This window comes from Schistocerca serialis, chromosome 1 (assembly GCF_023864345.2).
Source record: "Schistocerca serialis cubense isolate TAMUIC-IGC-003099 chromosome 1, iqSchSeri2.2, whole genome shotgun sequence".
In the NCBI taxonomy this organism is placed as follows: domain Eukaryota; kingdom Metazoa; phylum Arthropoda; class Insecta; order Orthoptera; family Acrididae; genus Schistocerca; species Schistocerca serialis.
Window position 1 is genome coordinate 917,854,524 of NC_064638.1, and position 23,908 is coordinate 917,878,431.

The window sequence follows — 23,908 nt, forward strand, 5'->3', positions numbered from 1 at the left end:
AACTTACCTATCCTCATCCTATACCTGCCTTGTCCTTTTTCCTACCATCCCTTGTTGTCATAAGTAAAGAGTGGGGTGGACAGGAGTCTTTAGCCATGGTGAAGGCAACCTATCTAGGGGTGACAACCCCAAATAATAAGCCTCTCAAGCTAACAACTTGGGCAATATCTTGGACAGTGGGTTGCCACTCTCCTACAAAAAATAATCTTCAACTGAGCATGGAGGGAAATTTCGCTGAATGCACTACCCCAGGTGGTAACCAATCCACCGTCACCCAAGGTGACATTAGCGGACCTTTGGATTCTGGGGAGTCCACACCAATATACTTTGAGGATGAGTTGGAGCATCCTGAATTCACCAGGTGTAAACTAAGACCAAGACAGCAAAGCTTCTTTGCAACATTTAATGCTAATTCACTGCTCAAAGTGGGTAAAATGGAACATCTGACCGATTCACTAACACAACACAGTACTGACAGCAGTACAGGAAACCAGATTCACGGATGATCATGCCTTCATGTCCCAAGGATACAGAATGCTCTAGGGAAAAGTGGGTCAACGGGTAATGAAGAACGTACCCCACTTAGGTATAGGATTTATAATCAGTCACAAGATACTGGATTCAGTGATTACCTTCACCTCCCCAAGCAGTCGTGTATCCATTCTCTCCCTCAAATGTGCTAAGAAGGGCTACAATGTAGTCAACGTACATGCTCCTGCCAACCAGGACAACAGATGCACTCTAGGCAGAACTGTCAAATTCTGGGAAGACTTAGAATATATTCTCTCTAAAGTTCGAGAGACAAACACCATCATACTGCTTGGTGACTTCAATGGTCAACTGGGAAGAGAGAAAAAGTACAGAAATATAGTGGGCAACTATCCGGCACATATGAGAACCAACGGCAATGGGGAAAGATTGGTGGATCTTTGTAGGACTTTTGGGTTGGTCATGAAGTCTACAGCCTTCAAACACCTGCCAAGGAAGCAGAAGACTTGGATTTCTCCTAACACCAACTTGGGTGAATTCTGGATAGATCATGTAGCCATTTCAAGAAAATCTCTAAAGGAAATACAAAATGTGAAGGTATTAAGAAGTGCCAATCTGGAGTAAGACCACTACCTCTCAAAGATCAAAATGAGACTGCAGCCTAGAAACACTAGAGTACACAGAACCTCCAAGCTGGTAAGATTTGACATAGAGCGACTTAAGAACAGACAAGAAGTAAGCCAGAAACTGAACAGTACAGATTTCAACAGCTGGGACCAACTGAGGGAGACTCTTGTAAAGACGGCCAATGAACTCGACTCCCTCACAAGAAGTAGGAAGCATCTGTGGTGGAATGAAGACTGTAACAATGCAATAGCCCAAAGACAGACGCTCTGGGGGAAGTGGAATTGTTAGAAAGCCAAGAAAAATTGAGAACTTTTTGGAACAAAGAAGGCTTACAGCTAAGATAATTTGAAGAACCAAACAGACCTTCACACAAAACCAATTAACCCAAATCGAAGAGAACTTCACTAAGAATAACTCCAGAGATTTCTACATTGCCTTCAGACAGACACTCAGAAAATACAATCGGCCAAGCCTCCACTTCAGAGACTCGCAGAGCAAACTGCTACCTATTAGTTCCATACTTTAAAAACCTACTCAACTGTGATCCACCCAGCGAAGACTTCGATTGCAAACGAACCACACCAAACCTGGACTGCCTCCTGCACTGGAAAAAGTTGGACAAATCATTCAGCTTCTAAAGAATAACAAGGCAGCTGGAGGGAACTCTATCATTGCTGAACTCTGGAAATGTGATGGAAGCAATGAAGTGGGGAAGCTCACCGAGATCATCCAGGACATCTGGGAAACAGAGAAATTACTGCCCGATTGGAACACGACCCTGATCCACCAGCTTCACAAAAAGGGAGATTTTACTGATCTGATCAACTACCGTGGAATTTCTCTTGTCCTGGTAACATACAAGATTCTCTCCAAGGCGTTACTAACAAGGGCAGAAGACGAACTGGATAGTCAGCTGGAAGAATATCAGGGAGGCTTCAGGAAGACCAGATCCTGTGCTGGACAGATCCCCAACCTTAAAACTGTACTGGCACACTCCAAGATGAGAAACCACAAAGTGGTCGTCACCTTTGTTGATTTCAAGAAAGCCTACAACTCCGTTGATAGATAAACGCTTCAGAAAATACTCCAGGAACTACGACTAGACAACAAAATCCACAGACTCATTACAGAAACCTTGACCCACACCCATGTTAAGGTCAAATTTAGAAGTGAGAACTCAGAAAGTTTTGAGATAAAAACTGGAGTGAGACAAGGGAATGGACTCTCCTCACTTCTCTTCGACTGTGTCCTTGAAAAGGTTGTGAGAGAATGGCGCAAGGAACTGACCAATTTGGGTGTTCAGACTGGTGTCTATCTGGGGTGTAAGAACAAAGGACTGATTGTAAATTGCCTGGCTTTTGCAGATGACATGGTACTGATTGCTGATTCTCTTGAAATGACAACAATGCAGGTAAACTGCCTCAGAAAACAGGCAGCCAAAGTGGGTCTTCAAATGTCACTGAAGAAAACAGTTCTTCACCAACATCAAAGAAGCTAACGGGCAGAAGTTACTAGACCAGCGAAACATCAAAAGGACTGAGAAGTTTAAGTATCTCGGCACTTATCAGAAAAAATGTCATTATCCATGAGAGTCAACAACTGCCTATCGACTGACTATGAATGCCTACAACAAAAAATGGATGTCACACAACCTGAAACTTAAGCACTACACATCAGTTATATGACCAGAAGCCCTGTATGCCATGAACTGGAGAGGTCTTATGGACAAATTGGAAGTCAGACAGAGGAGAATAATCAGGAAGATCCTACGCCTGATAGAAGAAGATGGGGAATTCAGAAGGCGACATAACTCCGAGCTCTACGAACATATCAAGAGGCTCTTTGACTGTGCAATAAAAAGGAGGATAGCTTTCTATAGCCATGTTGCAAGATTGTCTCCAAACAGACTGACCAACTGTCTGTTCACCTTCTGGCAAAATAAGAAGGTTCGCACCACTTGGCTGACAGAAACTGAAAAGGATATTAAGAATATAATAAATGGTGGAAAAATCGAAATTTTTTACGACTTTATGAAATTCTATAGTCCTTCCTGATTACACCGATATATACATGAAAAATGGCCTATATATACCAAATTTTAAAGTTACAGTCACATATTCCACCATGCCCCCTTTATTTCTGTTACAGAAACCAGTATTATTTCAAAAATAACTCTGAACTTTCTGTTTCCTGCGATTACACGTATGATACATTGTATTTGTTGGTAACAGTGCAGGTTTCTAGTGTCTGTAAATGATTATCTTTGCTAGAATTTACTTTGTTTCACTGAAGCAGTTTGTTGATGTGTTGCTGAATGTTTGTTGCCCAAGTGCTACATATATTTGTGGAAGTACATAGCCTTTAGTGTGCAATAAATACGAACTATGCCACGCACCAAGAAATTCAAAACAGGGAAATTCCGTGGTAATCAGCTCACAAACAAAGCAAGCCTCACTGTTGAAAGTAACCTATGTATCAGTTCTTCAGGGAAAAAACTCCCACATGGCATGCCTCCTGGTGATTCAAATTTTTGTGTTAACAATGACGCTGTTTGTAGTAAATTTGTTATTGTTGATGTGAGCATCTTATCTTCTTTGATAAAGGAAGTGGCAAAATGTAAAAAATGTCTGGAAATAACTGAACAACAAAGTAACAGGAAGGGTTTAGCATCAAAATTAGTTATTCTGTGTAGATCCTGCAATAAATCTACCTCCAAAATAACTTAGAACATTGTGCATAATTCATATGACGTGAATTTGACGTCAGGGTATGCAATGTGTGCAATAGGAAAAGGAAAAAAGGCTGCTCAAACGTTTTGTGGTTTGATAGAAATTCCTCCTCGTCCCAGTAGGCTCAGCAAGAACATAAAAATACTTTTAGGTGTCTTGACAGTTGTGTCTAAAGCATCTATGAAACATGCAGTAGAAGAAATTGTAAATATTAGTGGAAGCAGGGACATTTCTGTTGCACTTGATGGGGCATGGCAACGTTGAGGACATCGTTCCTTGAATGGTGTTGTAAGTGCTACTTCTCTGGAGAATGGAAAAGTTGTTGATGTTGAGTGCTTATCTAAGTACCGCCACATCTGCCTTGGTAACACTGAAGGACATATTGAACATCAGCGTTCTAAGAATTATGATGGTTACAGTGGAGGCATGGAGTCTGATGGAGCTCTACAAATATTTCAGAGGTCGGTGTCCAATTATAATGTTAGATACACGAAGTACCTAAGCCATGGGGACTCTAAAGCTTTCAATAAAATTAATGTGTTCAATGTTTGTGGTGATACCTTGGTAACAAAACTGGAGTGTTGTGGACATGTGCAAAAGAGTATGGGTGCTAGATTGAGGAAGCTACGAGGAGAAATGAAAGGAAAGTTGCTATCTGATGGAAAATCTCTGTCTGGCCGAAGCATATTGACAAAAACTCAGACCGACCTCCTTCAGAATTATTATGGACTGGCCATTAGACGAACTGCACCTCTGAATGATGTTGCAGCAATGAGGAAAGCTGTACGGGCCACCTACTTTCATAAGTTGTCCACAGATGACCAACCTGTTAACTGACTTTGCCCTAAAGGAGCGGATTCTTGGTGTGGTTACCAAAAACAAAACAAAAAGTGGTCAAATATACCATCATAAGCATTCTCTACCTGCACCTGTTATGAATTAAATAAAACCAATTTCTTAGAGACCTGAGTGGCCCTGTTTTGATTAGTAAATGTCTTCATGGGGGCACTCAGAATACAAATGAAAGTTTCAACTGCTGCATATGGGAAAGATTACCCAAGAATGTTTTTGTAGGACTAACTACATTAAAAGTTGGTGTACTAGATGCAGTTTCAATGATGGAGTGATAGGAAAGTTGGAAGTCCTGAGAAATTTAGGCATAAAATGTGGATCTAATATGGAAGATCAATTGCTTGCATGTAACAGACAACGAGTGCATGAAGCTGAAAGATTCGCTCTTCAAGTTGCCAAAAAAGCAAGAAGTGCAAAAGGAATGCCAAGAGGAAGCTTGAAGATAAAGAAATACTCCATAATGAAGACTATGCTTCAGGAATGTTCTGAGGCACAGTTTAATTGGAGTCATATCTTCATTCGCATCTTCCCACAAGTTGTATTTTTCAGAATTCAGGTACAAATATTTCCTTAAGTTTATAAAGAATTGCTCTAATTTTTTTCTGTAACTTGCAATAGTTCATACTTATGTAGTAGACCTAAGCATTATTGCAAAATCAACTAAATTATATAAAAAATAACATTTTAATTAGGAAAAAAATTATAAAAATTAAAATGTAAGATGTTATATTTTTTTATCCTTTTAATATACATAATACGTGGAATTAAATAGGTCTAGTACCTCAGCCATCATGTCATGTATATCTGGTAAAAATTTGGTCTCCTCCAAATGTATAACATTGAATTAAATGGTACCTCAATTTGAAGAAGCATTTTGGGAAAAAATTGGATCAATTTCTTTGTAATTTTTTTTAATAACCCTATGCAGGTTCAAAAACATTCAAAATACTTCTAATTTGTTTAGAAAGTGTGCTGCATTACTTGATATCAATAAAAAATCTGTAAAACATATACATTATAAACTGTGCCTGAAAGAAATAGGTGTTGATTTTTACATAATATTGAGCTGGAAAAGTACCCTGTATCCTTAAAGAACTGGGAATAACTGATCTCCAGAACAGACACCCTGTGAGACGTACCCTGAAGGAAGCCCGAGGATTTCAGGTAAAGCCCCGAAGGAAAGGTAGCCCCTGGACAAAAGAAAGGAAGGAGTTACATCGGCAGCAGATGCGACAGTACTGGGCAAAGACCAAAGCCCAACAATTGAACAAGTGCGGTCGAAAGTAAGCCCGTTCGAAACAAGAAGAAGAAGAAGAAGAAGAAGAAGAATGAACTGAGACAGAATCCTGAACAACAGGGGACTGACGTACTAGGACGTGTATTGAAACTATGAAATGGTGCACTGATAATGGCTATGCACTATCCAAAATCTAGATTTGCTTTAATAAAGCCTGAAAGGAAAGGATGACTGATAGCTGTGCTCCATCATTTTGAAAGTCATATCACAGACATTGAGTGCATCTCATGGTCCCAATGGACACACTCTCTCTCTCTCTCTCTCTCTCTCTCTCTCTCTCTCTCTCTCTCTCTCTCTCTCTCTCTCATTAACAAAATAAGAAACAAAAATAATAATATTCTTCTTTTTTTTTTTTTTTTCGTGCCTTGCTTGGTTTACTTAAAAGGTATTAGGTATTTCTGTTTACAGTCATCGTCGTTATACTCTAAGAGTATATTTCACATTATCTGATTATAAACGAAAAAAATTGTAATTTATTTTGAAAATGTTAGCGAGTGTTGTTTCGTGCCATGCAATATTTAAAAAATGCCAAAATTCTCCAATTTTGAAATGCCATAAAATGAAAACAGAGATAAAATGCTAAAATATTGTATATGTATTTGTCTCTATAGGAAGAACAAATCTGAGATGGTGGGCAAGGTTGCTCGACAGACTTGACACTGAATGACCTATTTCCTACGATCTTGATAACTTTTTCAACATAATAAGTAAGAAAAAACACTATACATACCTTCATAATACAAACGTTAATATGAGGAACACATATAGTGAAGGAAGGGCTGTTCGTACACAAAGACCAAATCATATTTTACTACATATGGACATCTCTGTTAATATAACAACAAAAACAATCAGTTTTTGAATAAGTAATTTAATTGGATGGATAAATAAAAAATCTACTCACCAAGCAGTGGCAGAACACACACATAAAAGAAGATTATAATTAGGTAAGCTTTCAAAGTCAGTGGCTCCTTCTTCAGGCAAAAGGGTTGAAGGGGAAGGAAGAGGGGTGAAGGAAACGGACTGGAGAGGTCTAGGAAAAGGGGTAGATTTCAGGAAAGTCACCCAGAACCGCAGGTCAGGGGAGACTTACCGTACATGATGAGACGGAAAGATTAATTGTTGGGGACTGCAGTGGACAAGATTTGGAAACCTGAAAGCTTAAAGGTGAAAGACAGGCTAATATGCAAGACAGAGGTTACAGCTAAAACATCATGCATGAGTTAATAAGAGTGAAAAGCTAAGTGCATTGTATGTAACAGAGGTGAGAGGGGGGGCAGTGAAAAATAGACGGGTAAGGCAATGAAAGATGTAGAAAACTAAAACAGAGTGAAGAAAAGAATAGTTACTGTGAAGAAATGAGACGGAAAAAATTAATGTAAATTAAGGCCAGGTGGGTGGCGAGAATCAAGAACATGTTGTAGTGCTAGTTCCCACCTGCAGAGTTCTGAGATACTGATGTCTGGAGGAAGAATCCAGATGGCGTGTGTGGTGAAACAGGCACTGAGGTCACAACTGTAATGTTGTAGAGCATGCTCTGCAATGGGACATTGTGTGTTGCCAATATACATCCTCTACCTATGCCCATTCATCCCACTTGGTTGATTACCACCAAATTACCAAATAGGATGAATGGGCATAGGTTGAGGGTGTATATGGGCATCACACAATATCCCGTTGCAGAGCATGCTCTACAACATGACAGTTGTGACCTCGGTGCCTGTTTCACCACACACGCCATCTGGATTCTTCCCCCAGTCACAAGTTTGTTATAATGCCAAGTTGAACACATATATTTCAAAGACAACACAATACATGTAAGTCACAGAGCAAGTAGACAAAGTAAGACATGTGTACACAGTAACAGTCAAATCAGCACTGAGTCCAAGTGTAGCGGCCGTTGGCTGGCTGGCCACTTAGGTGGCGTGGCTGCTGCATGGCTGGCAGACAGCGCCGCATGTAGAGGACGCACGTAACTGCGCGGCGGCACTTTGATAGATCGGCGAGTCACAACAAAGTTCCTTAGAACTCCGCAGGTGGGAACTAGCACTACAACATGTCCTTGGTTCTCACCACCACCTGTCCTTAATTTACGTTAATCCCGTCCATCTCAGCATTTGTTCACAGTAACTACTTCTTTCTTCACTCCATTTCAGTTTCCTACATCTTTCATTTTCTGACTTGCCTATTTTTTGCTGTCCCCTGTCCCACCTCTGTTACATACAATGCGCTTCGCTTTTCACTCTTATGAACTCGTGCACGATGTTTTAGCTGTAATCTCTGTCTTGCATATTAGCCTGTCTTCCACCTTTAAGCTCTCAGGTTTTCAAGTCTTGTCCGGTGCAGTCCCAAACAATCGGTCTTTCCTTCTCATCCCACGCGGTAAGTCTCCCCTAACAATTCTCCCCATTTCTTACACCTCTCCAGTCCTTTTCCTTAACCCCCTCGTCCTTCCCCTTCAACCCTCCTGCCTGAAGGAGGAGCTGCTGGCTCTGAAAGCTTGCCAATTATAACAACCTTGTATGTGTGTGTTCTGCCACTGCTTGGTGAGTAGATTTTTTTATTTATCTATACAATTAAATCATTCTGTTAATAGCTTGACATTGGCTACTTCGTAGTACCCAACCACTGACTGCTTCCATCCAAACATGCCATGCATTCTCAACATCTGATTTGCACAGTGCACAACTCAGAGCATGGACAGTCCATATAAATTGTAGCCAAAAAAGTACAAAATGCAAACATAAAGCACACAACAGGTTATAAAAAAAACCTTCCGAAAACCCTTATCAAAAGGGTGGACAGTCAATGGGGGCATACCAACTTGGCACATGAAACAACAATGCCTGAAAAGAAAGCAACCGAGGACAATGACAAGAGTACATATATCTAGCCATACGAGACAGGTATCCACGTATGGAAAGATTAGCCTGATATAGGAAGGGATGTAAAATGGCATAATACCAGTCCAGGGAGTTATAATAGGATAGTTAAATTGCAAAAGTCTCTCAAATGTCTATAGAAGAATTATGTACAAGCCCATATTTTGAGACAGAAAAAAAACTTATTTCCTGTAAAAGATTAGCTGACAAGAATAATAAGTCACTAGTACATAAAAATCGCTAAAATGTGTAACTTCTTGATTTTTTGAGGCATTCAGTGAGAAAGTGTGGAAGTTTAAGATGCTCCAAAATGTATTTTTACCAGTTTCAGTACATACCAATATGCACACCCAAAAAATTAGGAACTGGGCACACTTATTAACTATGTGATAAACAATGAGCCATTTACAGAATTTACAAGCACCAAGAACTTTGATAATTGGCTAGGTTATTTCTATTATGACAAGTTGGAAGGCCAGAGGTGTTATCTTATACTGAAAGACCAATTTATTTTATTTACACTATGACCATCACTAACAAATCTAGAATGAACCCCACAAAGAAGAGTAACTTACCTTTGGATTGCTAGGTTGCTTAATAATGCTCGCAATGGAACGAGTTCTCTCACTTTCTGTTAAAGGCCTAACTCTGAGTGCCACCGTAACTGGTTTGACTGACTGCTTCATTTTAAGAAAGCGTGCGAACTTTCAGTTCATAACATGTAAATAACTGAAAAAAAAATTGCTTTTGTAATGTATAAAATACTGCAAACATAAATAATTTACAGTCAGAGAGCAAATGTTAGAAGAAAGTTTTGTACATTGACCACAGCATGTTAGCCGAAAAGTTTTAAGGCATAGTCCATATCAATTCAGGCCACAGCATGTTAGCCGAAAAGTTTTAAGGCATAGTCCATATCAATTCAGGCAGGCTACGAAAATCTTACCTTCATAGTTTCAGATGTTATTGAATTTAGCCTGTGTTACACTGAAGGGCTAAGTAAGGAACACATATTTTTTGTTTTCACCAAAAAAATTTCCACACCCAGTTACAGCCCTCCAAAGATTACATAGCATATACCATTTTGAAGATGCAAATTTTGGAAATAATTTTAAAATGCTGTTTCTCTGGAACAGTTCTAGATATTCTGTTTTATTATTATTATTATTATTTGAAAGATAATTGCTTTATGATTACTAAGAAATCCTCCATTCAGACTTATCTGCCACTTTTAGGTTGAACAGGTCATTATCACATAACAAGCTCATAAAATTCAAAACCTAGCCTTATTGAACATAATTTTAGTTTTCAAAGATGAGTAAGAGACTCATTTTTCAAGCATTTTAAATGGTTCCAAAATGTGTGTGAAAGGTCCAAATACTTAAAGGTTTCAATTTATACAACTTCTGTGCACTCTGTTTTGTACTGAAATTAGCCAGTCAACGAACTAAAAATTTCCAGAGTGGAAACATCCCCCAGGCTGTGGCTAAGCTATGTCTCCGCAGTATCCTTTCTTTCAGGAGTGCTAGTTCTGCAAGGTTCGCAGGAGAGCTTCTGTAAAGCTTGGAAGTTAGGAGACGAGATACTGGCAGAAGTAAAGCTGTGAGACCGGGCGTGAGTCGTGCTTCAGTAGCTCAGATGGTAGAGCACAGGCAAAGGTCTCGAGTTCGAGTCTCGGTCGGGCACACAGTTTTAATCTGCCAGGAAGTTTCAACTAAAAATTTGTTCCACTGCTTCAGTATCTTCCTTTGATATAGAGTGATATCTTCCTGTTGAACCAATAGGAACTGGAGCACTTATAATCTTCAAAACATTGTGAGCAGGAAGTGAGCACTGATGGCACTGTTGCTGTCCTTCAGCTGGAAACCTATATTCAGCAACTGGTTCATGTGGTAGCATAAAGTTCACTACAATTTCGTTTAACTGGTGTCTATAATCCCTGCCATCCATCAGTCACAGTAATACACACACGCCACAAGCATCCCCTTTCTCCGGTTGTGAATCTGAATATTATCCTTCTGTTTCTAAGGTGTTGGCCGAACGAACAAAATTTCTTCTTTCTTGCTCTTTAAGGTGTGTGCAATATGAGTTTGCCCATCACTTTGAGTCCAAAAGTTCAGTAGTTTGTTTGGACCATTCTTATTTTTTCTACTCACAGAATCTTCAATTTCCTCTTTGGACAAAATAATAAGGGCTGTGGATGTGTAAGATTTCATGACTCTCGTAAAATCCTCTGCATTCTGAATCGCAGCTATATTTGGCCAGGAAAAATTGTTTCGTAGCATGGTGCTTCAACAGGCCTCCTATACCATCACAAGGCTCCTTCCCGTGGCCAGTAGCACTGTATACCCAGTCAGCTGGCACAAGCGACTTACTCAATTCAAACAGCTGGTAACGATTTTTAAAATGACTAGGAGCACCATCAGAAATAATGATGATCTTCTCTGCCCCTGTTTGCAGTTTAAGACTTTTGTACACTGCTAGCAAAGCATGTGCTGAGTCACATCCTATGTCATCACTTATAACTGCAACACTTGTAGTCTTGTTTTGAAAATACGTGACTCCTGTAAAAATTGAAACCTGATCATTACTCCACTGATACCCTTGTACTTCTTGTGGGAGAATTACAGACCAGTTCTCAGCAAAATCACAGTGAAGCACTATGCGTAGTCCTGCAGCCTGTACACACCTGTTCACTTCTGCAATGTGGTGTTGTTGCAATTTCTTCAGATGCTGGTGTGTTACTGCTTGCACTGACTATTTACCAAGTTCGTCAATGAAACTATCAAAGGCAACAGTTTTCTTAATTACTTTATTTTCCTCCCATGTCGTATATGTAATTTCTTCCAGGCCAAGTATCTGTAAAGACATTCCTTCCTTTCCAGGACAGTCACCAAATTCTTGAAACAAACAAGTTTCTCGCTTTATGTCACAGACCACTAATGACTTCACACGCCCAACCAAGGTGTCATATGTCACGTGCTCCAGTACGTTCTTCAAAGTTACCATACAAAGTTCAAAATTCACGTAGCACACACATAAACAGACATCTCCAGGTGGGTGTGGAACTATCCACTTAGGTCGTAGTGCATAAATTTTGATCTTCCAATATGTGAAGTTGTATATTTGCTCTTATAAATTGCAAAGTTTCTTCAATACTGCGAGTCATGTAGCTCTTCACTTTCAAAACTTTTTTTACCTTCAACTGTTACAGTTATAGCGTCTTCTTGTTGGCACTCTGGAGAGAACAGTTCCATTTATCTTCCAGATAAAAGGGCTGTACTATTTGAACTTGAGCTGTTTCTACAGAATGGCCGTAAAAGGGGTCTGGTCTTCCAAGGACTCCTTTTACAGACCTCACATTTCTTGATTTGTCTACCATGCACTTTGACACTGATGGAACATGGTTCAATATTGTTTTCTTTGAAAATGTCTCTGGAATAATAGTTAAAACTTGCACCTTTTCACTGTAGGATGTGCAGTATTCAACAGGTGAATTGATATTTGTGAAAAATTCCTCGCAAGAGGTGCAAGAGTGCTTTGGTTCATTTTCTTCTGAAGATGGAATTTCCAATTTGAAGAGTGTGGTCAGTTTTTCTGTAATGTATTCATCCATAGCTTTAGTAATTTTTCTGCACTTTCTTGATGCATAGAGCTTATGACTCAACTACACTGACCACAGTTTCTTAACAGGACTAACACCTGGGTCATTCCATGCAAGTCATCCAGGGCCCTATACCCACCTGTCACAGATGTTTATGAAAATTTATATTTGAATTGTATGCATAATGAAAAGAAAATATATCAAGTTTCATCCAGTTCTAACAAGTAGTTTCTGAGTTACCACTGTTTAAAGTTTTCTGAGGGCGATTAAGACATAACTAAAGCGTGCATGCTTTTATACAATTTGAAGCAAAATCATTAGTTTTGAAGCTAGAGCCACGAAATTTTCACTGTTTTGTTCTAAATTAAACACTTGAATTGCTAGATCTACATAATTCTGATTTATAATGTTCTTTTGTGTTGAAAAACTGTACTGAAATTGAAAATATTGTTAATTTCAAAATTGTGGCGTAGGCATCAAAAATTATTAATAGCTGAAATCTCTCTCCAAATAACCCAATACAGTCATATATTTTTGAACACAACATAAAATTACCTTTCAAATTGTGCAAAAAATTGGTGGGGTTCTGAGCTGTAACAATTTTATAACAAATTGAAGTCAAATTTTGTAATTTACTTTGTAAAATACATGTTTGATACAATAACTAAATATCTGAAGTCAATACAACAGTCAAACTACTAGTTTTATGTATCAATTATTTCAAAATAAAAGATACATACATTGAGAATTTTACAAAATAGGTTTACTTACATTTGAATACATGAGATGGCAATTATTTGTTTTCAAACAAATCCTTTGTATAAAGAGTTTTTGATGACTTTAAAGTTTAGTAATTATTCAGTTGAAGTATTATACTAAGTTTATATGAAGCAGTATGTACAATAATTAGATTTAAATATCCACTAAGGGTTTTTTTTACAATAAAGCATTGAAACTGTTCCATGTTTTGTTGATTTCCTTTCGGGAATTAGCATCATGCTCACCTCTGGAGGAGCTATTACACATAGAAGATGGGTGGTGGAACAGAACATCTGTCTTCTTTTTAAGGCCAGAAGAAAATTTCTGCTGGTCCATGAGGGTGCATAAAAAGATTGTCATTGTCCCCTTCTTCTTCACTGAAACCCAGAACCATTCCTATCCACCAGTTTTGCTAATAAATGCATCCAACAAAAAAATGTAGGTTAGGTTTAATAGTTTGAATAGTCATAAAAATATTTTGTTTCAACAAAATTTCCAAGTCTGAACTCACTCGTTTGGCTGTAATTTCCTCGCAAGAAGCTGGCTTAAAATAATGGAAACTTCTTGTACCCAGTATTGTTTGACCCACTTGAAATCTGATTCAAGCTTTGCCCTTTTAATTTCAATTTCTTCCTCCTTTAAAAGGAAAAAAAATCTATTTTTGAGAATTAACTTTTGCAAAAATTGTACATTTGTTCAGTGTTTATTATCTGCTAACTTTGCCTACTGCTCTGCAAGTTTTTTTGGTAACAGTTCTCTTGACTGTGCCCCCGATCCCATTGCATGTTGTTTTACCATGACTTGTAGCATGAAATGACCAGCTTGCATTTAATTCAAAATCTTTATAATGAAAACATAAATTTACCATGCTTTTAAAGTTTTTTATACTGAGCACTGCAACCATCTGTAAAATACTCAATCTGGTCAACGTCAGGAAAGTTTTGCTTTATGACATCTATGGTTTTTTCTTGTACTGTATAAACAAATGGTACACCATGTTTTAGATCATCTGAAATGAAACACAACGATGTTCCTTTTGTGGTGGAATCTTCATTTTTTAGAAAAAATCACTACTGGATGAACTGAGCAGCTCAAGTGGCCTCAGTAGTAGGATTGCAGTTCATTTGGCAGAATGAAGTTATAGTTTTCTGCAAAATCCATAAGAACTAAAACCTCATTAAATGCCTAATTTTCTTTTTTCTGTTTCATGTAGTAAGAGTTTTAGAGTTTTTATGATGTAAGAATGAGGTATGAGAGACTCAATTTTTTTTTTATAGTAAAATCAGTAAACTCAGTAAACTCATTGCAAGGTAGTAGCACTGTTCGTAAAGTCAATCTGCCATCACCTGAAACCCACTGCAAAAATTTAATGTCTTCATCTTCATCGTAATCTTCTAGTATTTCTCTTATATGTAGCTGCAGTGATTCACTTGTTTTCAGGCACACATCACAATGTCTTGACATACGGTTTCTGTTTTGTCTATCACAAACCAATTTGTCCATCACAGTGTGTAGTGATTCTTTATCAGCCTGGTTCAGAGCATTTGCTAAAAGCTCAACATTTTGGTGGTACAAGCAACCACACATACTGTAATTCCAAGTAAACCAGCAAGCACATAGCATTTCGGTCTCAAGGAGCAAAATCTGGAAAATTCAATTTTAATATTTGGGTGTTTTCTTTAAACGCAATAAATAGTTCCTCTAAGTTGCATAAGAGAATTCTTTTCTGCTTGTAAAAAATTTTTTTTATACTAACTTTGTCTTTAGCACCTGACAACATGTAAAAAAATTCATCATCTTCATAAAACAGTTGGACAGTGTCTATTGTTTCTTGGGGAAGGGTTCTGTCAAATCCAAAATACCTTTCTCATTTGCAAGCATTCTGGCTTTTCACACTAAATATTCTGCTACATTATATTTCTCCGCTGCTTTTCTGCAAGACCAAGACTTTGGTGTGATTGTTAATATTTGTATTTTTTTCCCCGTTTGGTTAAGTTTGTATTGAGTTTTTCCTTTATAGCACCCACTAAATGATCGAGACCCTCAGATTTTGTCTTCAATTCATTACTTTGAGTTGTACTGTCAGACTCACTTGAGTCGTTGGATTCTTGTACTTTCAAAACTAATGACACCTTTTTTTAACCTTGTCTTTTGCCTTTTTAAACTACTTTTTAGCAAATTTTTTCTTCGCTTGGGTAGATAACGACTGAAGTTCAAGTGGTGTCGCATCCAACCCTAAAAGAGTATCATTCAACTTTTCTCTTTCTACTACTCTTTTTGCATTGGTTAATTCACTCTCATTTGCTTCGTCACTTTCAAACAGAGCAATATCTTCATGATCTAAAGTAGGTATTGCCTCATTCAACAGTTTCTACATTTACTGCACAACAGCTTTCCTGGCACTAAAATAATGTTCTTACTTTCCTTAACATATTTTGCTTTTTACACAGTAATTACCCTAAACTCTTTCTTCTTTGTTAAAGGTACAGAATGTTTCTTAAATGGATCACAACAGGAGTTTTGGTTCTTTTCAAAATACTTTCAAAAATAACACAAATGATGGGAGCAACTATCATCTGTTTCACTGTACTGCTCATTAGTATGCCGGACTAAAATTTCTACTTCTTCTTTAGACAACTGTTAAGTGTTAATTATTTTCTGTGTCTTGTAATATGTTATGCAAGGTGTTTTTATATATATTCCATGTTGCATGCAATAATGCTGAAATAGTTATTCTGTGTCCATCAGTTGTTTTCTTATCCAAGCATGCTGTAGTGCTGTACATAAGTGAATGATATATTGAAGTGTTCTCCTTTATATACCACAAAATAGTTACTTATCTTTAAAACAAGAATTTATCAAGAGGTTATGGGCCCAGGACAAATCTAAAAGCTTGCTCAGATAAACCCAAGTACAAAACTGGATATGTAACTATTCATCTGTTATTTTTAAAGGAGCACACAAACACGTCAATGACTCATTGCATATCAGTAAACAGTCAGAAATAGCATCAATCGGCAAATTAGTGTCACGAAAATTGTTGTTGTTGTTGTTGTTGTTGTGGTCTTCAGTCCTGAGACCGGTTTGATGCAGCTCTCCATGCTACTCTATCCTGTGCAAGCTGCTTCATCTCCCAGTACCTACTGCAACCTACATCCCTCTGAATCTGCTTAGTTTACTCATCTCTTGGTCTCCCTCTACGATTTTTACCCTCCACGCTGCCCTCCAATACTAAATTGGTGATCCCTTGATGCCTCAGAAAATGTCCTACCAACCGATCCCTTCTTCTAGTCAAGTTGTGCCACGAACTCCTCTTCTCCCCAGTTCTATTCAATACCTCCTCATTAGTTAAGTGATCACAAAAATTAAATTCGCGAAAACTTTGTTAATCGTCAAAGTACAATCAGAAAAGTCAGTTACGTGTATTAACTTCACAGACAGCAGAGTTTTTAGCCGTTGTTAATGGATTCTATCAAGTCACAATTGGAAGTTTTGTCAGAGGATCATCACGGAAATGTTAACTACATTTCTTGGCGATTTAAACAGGATTTAACATTAAAGTCAAAGAATTGTACTCAGTAGCAACTGGACAGGAAATTAAACCAACAGGAGGACAAACTGATCGACATGTAAAAGTTTGGATTGAGAAAGATCTTGAGGCACAAATTTTTATAGGTTTAAATGTCAATAGCAACATAGCCAGGAATATAGCAAATTGCAAATCTGTTAGTCAAAAGCTTAAAAAATGAGAAATGTTATATGGCAAGAAATCGGATTTGACAATTGAAGGTTTGCAGAGAATCTTTAGTTACAAATACGATACAAAAACTTCACCACTTCCGTACTGCATGGGACAATGTAGCGGCAGCTGACAAAAATCTTGACACATTGTTTGAACGTTTGCGTCTGGAGGAAGATAGGTTAAATGAAACAGAGCTGTTAAGCACGTCCTACACTAATGCTTTTATCTCAAAACAAAGTAAACAATTTGTCAAAGGAGGTCAGCAGGAAACATCTACAGTTCAATGTTTCAAATGCAGCAAAAACGAGCATGTAAAGAAACACTGCAGAAATAAACCAAGTGCCAAATATTTAGTATAGTGTAGAGAGAATTATTCACGTAACAACTGCAAACAAAGGGGTCATTTTGCCAGGGAATGTCGAAGTCCAAAGTTAGACAGATACAAGACAAGTGATAAACTTGACAATAAAGAATCAAAAGGTTACAAACATAAAGCACTGGTCACTGTTGGATTATCTATTGCCAATATAAATGAAATAAATTTGTAATCGGGTCAAGAGAACATTTGGTACCAAGACTGTGTTGCCACACGACATTTAGAAGGGAATGGTTAATAAATTACATATAATTAAATCATTGTACAAAAGTGTTAATTCATGATGAAACTAAATTAGAAGGAACTGGAGTGGGAGATGTTGAATTAGAGGCTTTCGATGGAGAACAGTGGTATGATGCAGTTCTGGAGAATGTTCTATATGTACCAAACATAAATTTCAATTTACGTTCTGTTACTCAAGCCTTAGACAAAGGCTATGTTCAGACTGCAAATGCAGATCTCTCAGTTTTCAAAACCGCTGACAATCTGGAAACTGCAGCAATAGGTCGACACTAACGACAGCTGTAAAAAATGTTGTTTCGTACAAAAGAATTTAACAAACATATGACAGCAATCTCAATTAAAATGTCGCCTATGTCAGAGACATACTAAAAAGTAATGGTATTGATTATATTGATGACTGGAATGAATATGTATGTGTTGGTTGTATCTATGGCAAGCAACATCTCAAATCAAGAAAAGTTGCTGAAAATACTTTAGATATAATTCATGTTGTCTTGTGTGAAATGAATCTCATATCATTAGGAGGAGAAAGATATTTCTTGTTGTTTAAAGATGATTTTTCTCATTTGCGAACTATTTATTTTCTCTAGACGAAAGATGAAGCTGTTTCCAAACTAGAAACTTTCATGAAAATGGTAGAAAATCAGTTTGGGAAGAAAGGAAAATGTTTAAAGACAGACAACAGGACCGAAATCAAGAATGCACTCACTAATAGGCTTCTAGATGAACTTGGTGTTTTTCACATGAAGATGAACACGTACACATCTCAGCAAAATGGCAGAATTGAAAGAAAAATGTGCACAGTTGTCGAGACAGCACAACCGGCAATACACGCACAAAATCTGAATGAGAACCTTTAGGCTGAAGCGATAAATTATGCCGTCTTTACGCTAACTCAAACTGGTAGAAGTTCAGTCAGTAAAAGGGAAAAGTCCCACTGAATTGTGGTTTGGACGAAAAATAGATTTTGATAAGTTGAGAAGTTTTGGATGTGACTGCTATGTTCTGACTGAAGGTCACAAATGAAGAAAGACTGAAAAGAAATCAAAGAAAGGAACCTTTTTTGGGTATGATTCGGATTCACCCTGCTACAGAACCTATCTGCCTGATGAAAAGGACATAGTTACCTCTGGTAATGTCATATTTGACAAAAGAATATGACATAGAGAAGGAGCTATTGTAATTAAATCTTTCACAGGAGAAAAGTATGAATTAAAATATCCAGAAGAAACACAGATGATTGTTTCTCTGATGTCTCTGAAGATTGTAGTATGTCATCTGATAATATAAAAAAAATGAAGTCTCACAACCGAAATTATGTGACCGACGAAACCTTAGGCAACCTGTCAGATTTACAGACTATGAAATGGATCACATGCAACACAATAATAATGCAAACTTTGGCATGATTGGCGAAGTTGAAGACATTTCTGTTTCAAATGCCTTGAAAGATAAGAACTAGTGTAAAGCAATGTCTGAAGAATACAAATCGCTAATAAAATTAAAAACTTAGAGTCTCGTAGAACTTCCAAAGAATGCAAAACCTTTAATGTGTCTCTGGTTATTGCGTAAAAAGCAAGACGGGTGTTATAAAGCCAGACTAGATGCTAGAGGTTTTGAGCAAGGAGGAGGACTGGATTATTCAGAAACTTTTAGTCCTGTAGCACGGTATGAACCAATTAGACTATTGCTTAGTATTGTGACTACATTTGATGTGAAGACAGCATTTCTATACAGTGATCTGCCAAGAGGAAATCTACATGAATCAACCTGACAGATTCAACAATAGTACAAATAGAGTACAAAGAGTTTATATGGCCTAAAACAAGCTCCAAAGAACTGGAACGATAAATTCTCAAATTATCTGAAGACATTAGGATTTGAAAATACAGACGATGATCCTTACAACTATTACAATGAAGACAGAAGCATGATTATAGCACTGACTGTTGATGATGGACTAGTTACTGGGAGGATGACAGACAACATCATTGAAGTTTTGAACAAACTTAATCAGATGTCTGAAATAACATTTGACAGGAAAATGCAAAATCAAATGAGATCTCTTCGAATGGAAATTAAAATAAGTTCACAAGGAATCTTTGTACATCAATCTACATATACAAAGAAAATCTTAAGACAATTTGAGTTCGATGATTTAAATTCAGTAGCCACACCTATGGAGTGTGGAATGATAACATTAACTAAATCTTATCAACGATGAACAATTGGAAATTGATTTCACCATTTCCCAGTGACTAACCATTGGTTTATTACTGAATCTGCTTAAGTAATTAACAGCAAAACTAATATCCAGACATGATATTGTTGCAAGATACAGTAGAGAGCCTATAGCTTCTCTATAAGGTTCTTATAGAGAACCTTATAGAGAAGCTATAGGCTGTCTACTGTATCTCGCAACAATATCACGTCCTGATATTAGTTTTGCTGTTAATTATTTAATTCTTATAGAGAACCTTATAGAGAAGCTATAGGTTGTCTACTGTAGCTTGCAACAATATCATGTCCGGATATTAGTTTTGCTGTTAATTACTTAAACAGATTCAGTAATAAACCAATGGTTAGTCACTGGAAAATGGTGAAATGAATTTTTCAGTACCTAAAAGGAACTATGAAGTGTGGCATATTATTTGATGGAGGCTCAACATTGCTTGCTTGTACTGATTCTGATAATGGTGGTGATATTGCAACCAGATGCTCCACCAGTGGAGTCTTATCATACGAGAAGGGCCCATTGTATGGTATGCTCGAAAGCAACGTCTTGTGGCAACTTCAACTGCTGAAGCAGAATACCAAGCTGCTGTCTCTTCAATCAATGATATACGTTTGATATGAAACCTTGGACAATAACTTACAATTTCAGGCTTGAATAAACAATAAGCTGCAATACATATGTTGAAGAATACTTATGAAGGAAAAATAACAAGAGGCAAGAAACACATTGAAATTTCACGAAAGTTTGTTCAACACCACACAGGAACAACTGTCAAACTGAAACATGTGGACAGTTCAAGTCCACTTGGTGACATACTCACAAAACCACAGACTGTAAATGTGTTTCAAGAATTAAGAAGAAAAATTATTAAAGAGTGTTAAGTGTTAATTATTTTCTTTGTCTTGTAATATGTTATGCAAGGTGTTTTTATATATATTCCATGTTCCGTGCAATAATACTGAAATAGTTACTGTGTGTCAGTCAGTTGTTTTCATATCCAAGCATGGTGTGGTGCTGTACATAAGTGAATGACAGATGAAAGTGTTCTCCTTTATAAGCCACAAAATAGTTACTTATCTTTAAAATAAGAATTTATCAAGAACAACTTTTCGTAAATAAATAAATGTCTTGGTTTTTTGTCAGTGAAGTATGTTCACATAAAAATTTAGTAATGAACCTACTGAACACTTAAAATTAATTCCATCGTTACTTGAACTTGCTCGTATCTCCATGGTAAGAAACACACACACGAAACATAGTTTTAAAAATAAAATTATAATTGTTTTTATATAACAATGATTTAAAATGTCACTAACCACAAAACACTAGGCAGTTAACTTGAACAGAGACAAATGCACAGTGACAGACTTGCAGTACGGGCAAGCTGTGGGGGGAGGGAGGGTTTCATTTCCTGACTTGAATTTCATGTCCTGACGGAAGACAGCAGACAGCCTGGTGAATTTTTCATGTGCATACTTGCATAGTAGTACTGCCTTGTCTGAACTTCAACACACTCCTCATGACTCCAAAAATGTAGCATGTTTCTTGGCTTTAACTTCAGCTAAATAAACCGAAAAAGATAAATAAAATTACAACTGCAGTAAAAACTTTGCACAATTTAAAAATACGTAACAAAAATGTACTAATAAGTTACTGTTTTAAGTAGCTGATCTTCCAAATTATAGTTTTAAAACCTTTTACTTCTATATAACCTCTACATAACGTCTACTATAACCATTTTGAATCTTAAAAAAGCCATTCTATATGTTTTGAATAGATAAAACTTGTTTCGCCTTCAATATAAGATAAAATTTTTACAACTCAGAACCCCATAGACTGGGATGTTTTCTTATCTTTATGCATACATTTCACATGTAAATTTTGCAAATCCAAAAACCTTGGGTTTTATATTTCTTTTTGGCTGGATGATTTAGTGTGGAATGACCCACCTACCTCTGTAGTTGACTGATTCAGGGTATGTAATTCTTCCACTACTGATGCAAAATCTGCACCATGGGAGGCTTCACCTTGTTCAGATACTATCATTGTTGTTATTCTGTCAAAACATTTAGAACACAAAAAGTCGTCACTGGAAACATCTTCACTTTGAAAGAGTCTTCTAATGAGAAGACTTATTCCCAACATGAACAAAGTGTGTGTGTGGTTTTTTTTTTTTTTTTGATATGTAAATAGTCAGCACACTTCACTCTCCTGTGGCTGCAGTCAGAAGACATTTCAAACAGTGCTTTTCACAAAACACACTGCAACTGTGCCAACTAGCAAATTCCTCATGAATACACACAACTCACTGGACGGTCTCAGATTTCTTAGAAACCTCTTCAGTAAACAAATTAGCACCAAACAAGTACAATACAGGAACCTGCAATGAACAACCATTACAAAGAAACTGACAAGAAACTAAAACAAAGTGTAAAAAATATCTGCAACAATGAAAGTAAAAAGAAACAACTGCAACAAAGAAAGTGATAAGAAATAACTGCAACTAAGGCAATAGAAATAAACATTGTAAGAGAGAAATTAGTAAGAAACAACTTCAGTGAAGACATACATTACCCTTGAAAGTTAAAAAAAATTATTTTTTAAAAATAAAACCTGTCCAACTAAAAAGAGGAAGCTCTCCCTTAGAGAGAATATAGTGCTACAAGATAATATCAACAGAAAAAAACTAATTTTTCTGGATCGGGATTTCTGGAAAAAAAAAAATCTGCAAATTACAAAAAAAATTCAAAAAGTGGCAGTAAAGGAATTCTGACAGATATGTCCAAATGGAGGATACCATTGTAATCATAAAGCAACTACCTTTCAAATAAAAAGCTCTAACAAAATATCTCGAACTGTTACAGAAATACAGCATTTTAAAAATTTTCCGAAATTCGCATCTTCAAAATGGTGTTTGCAGTGTCATCTGTGGAGGCCTGTATCTTGGGGCAGGAATTTTTTGCAGAAAACAAAAAAAAAATACATGTTTCTTACTTACTCCTGAATTTTAACATATGCTAAATTCAATAACATCTGAGCCTATGAAGGTAGCCCCCTGCCTGAAGTGACACGAATTATGCATTAAGCAATGTCAAGTTTACATTGTGTGAACAAACACTTAATTCAGTGCTCAAAATAAGTCTATAAGAAGAGAACATTATACAGCAGCTGCAATAATGAGCCTAGGAGCTAGATTGAGAACAAATGGTCACTGCTTAAGTAGTCATCTACAAATTCAAAGATTCAAGATTCCGTTGCCAAAAGATTTTGTGATGTATTCTGTCACTTAGCATTGCTTTCATCTTTGGCTACACACTCTGTACATGAGAAGTCAAGTACCATAACATATTAAATTTGCACTAAGTAAGAAACTGTTTGTCTGTAGTGGGAGTAATGGATGCCAATGTGAGGAGCACTATGCTAGCAGACACGGCTTCGGTTGTACACACAGGTAACAGTCCGTAAATCAGCACAAGTGGTGGGCGGGGCTTGTTCTCAAACACCATAGCATGTGTGTTAGATGTAGGGGGAGGCCTCTGACGTGCACTGGCTGTTTTCCAGTGGTACCTGCCCCTTGCACCGTCAGTGACAGCAAAAGCTGTGTTACGGACGAGACACCTGTTTTGCAAATGGCACAGTTACTAGCTGCAATGGCACTTCAGAGGCTTCTGCAACCACGGCCGTGGCCTATGGAAGTCTGGCATTCGTGAAAGGATTAATCCCGGCCAGGAACCAGACAAGATGGAGGTGGACGCAACTGCGAGGGCACAACCTGACGCGGACGCACCCTCTAAGAAGCCCCTGTGGCATCTTCTGAGGAAATCTCCATTAAGAAGCCTGCCACTTCAAAAAGCATGGTGCCCCCTAAGGTACACACAAAGAAAAAGTCCTTTGCTGTAGGCATGAAGGCAGCCAAGGACAACCTCCCCACTGAGGACAGCTACCAACTGCCGAACAGGAAGCACACTGCCAGGGCAGCTGCACCCAAACCGGCACAGCTGCTGCTAACTGCAAACCGGTATGTCACATTCATTCACTGATGCACCAACTGATGATAACAATGGACAGCCAA

The 23,908-nt window shown here is 37.5% G+C and overlaps 2 protein-coding genes across 9 annotated transcripts in view; both read right to left on the reverse strand.

Annotated features, from left to right (window-relative positions):
* Positions 1-23,908, reverse strand: part of LOC126412234 (kinesin-like protein Klp61F) — a 298,109-nt gene that overhangs the window by 264,244 nt on the left and 9,957 nt on the right. For 4 of the 7 annotated variants that reach the window (XM_050081728.1, XM_050081745.1, XM_050081762.1 and 1 more), the window contains exon 2: positions 9,452-9,605. In XM_050081728.1, the coding sequence (XP_049937685.1) occupies positions 9,452-9,562 (111 nt within the window). In that variant the 5' untranslated portion in view covers positions 9,563-9,605. Of the gene's footprint in view, positions 1-9,451; positions 9,606-9,822; positions 9,843-13,484; positions 13,652-13,750; positions 13,813-23,908 lie in introns of those variants that run through there. The other 3 variants (XM_050081736.1, XM_050081775.1, XM_050081768.1) reach the window with 3 other exon arrangements.
* Positions 13,580-22,010, reverse strand: LOC126412276 (uncharacterized). Of its 2 annotated transcripts, none has more exons than XM_050081795.1 (3): positions 21,790-22,010; positions 21,153-21,397; positions 13,580-13,616 (listed from the first exon to the last, which is right to left on the reverse strand). In XM_050081795.1, the coding sequence occupies exons 1-2, from the start codon at positions 21,979-21,981 to the stop codon at positions 21,260-21,262; spliced, it is 330 nt and encodes a 109-aa protein (XP_049937752.1). In that variant the 5' UTR covers positions 21,982-22,010; the 3' UTR covers positions 13,580-13,616; positions 21,153-21,259. The 2 variants fall into 2 exon arrangements, with proteins under 2 accessions (XP_049937752.1, XP_049937744.1); XM_050081787.1 differs by lacking the exon at positions 13,580-13,616 and adding an exon at positions 13,826-13,875.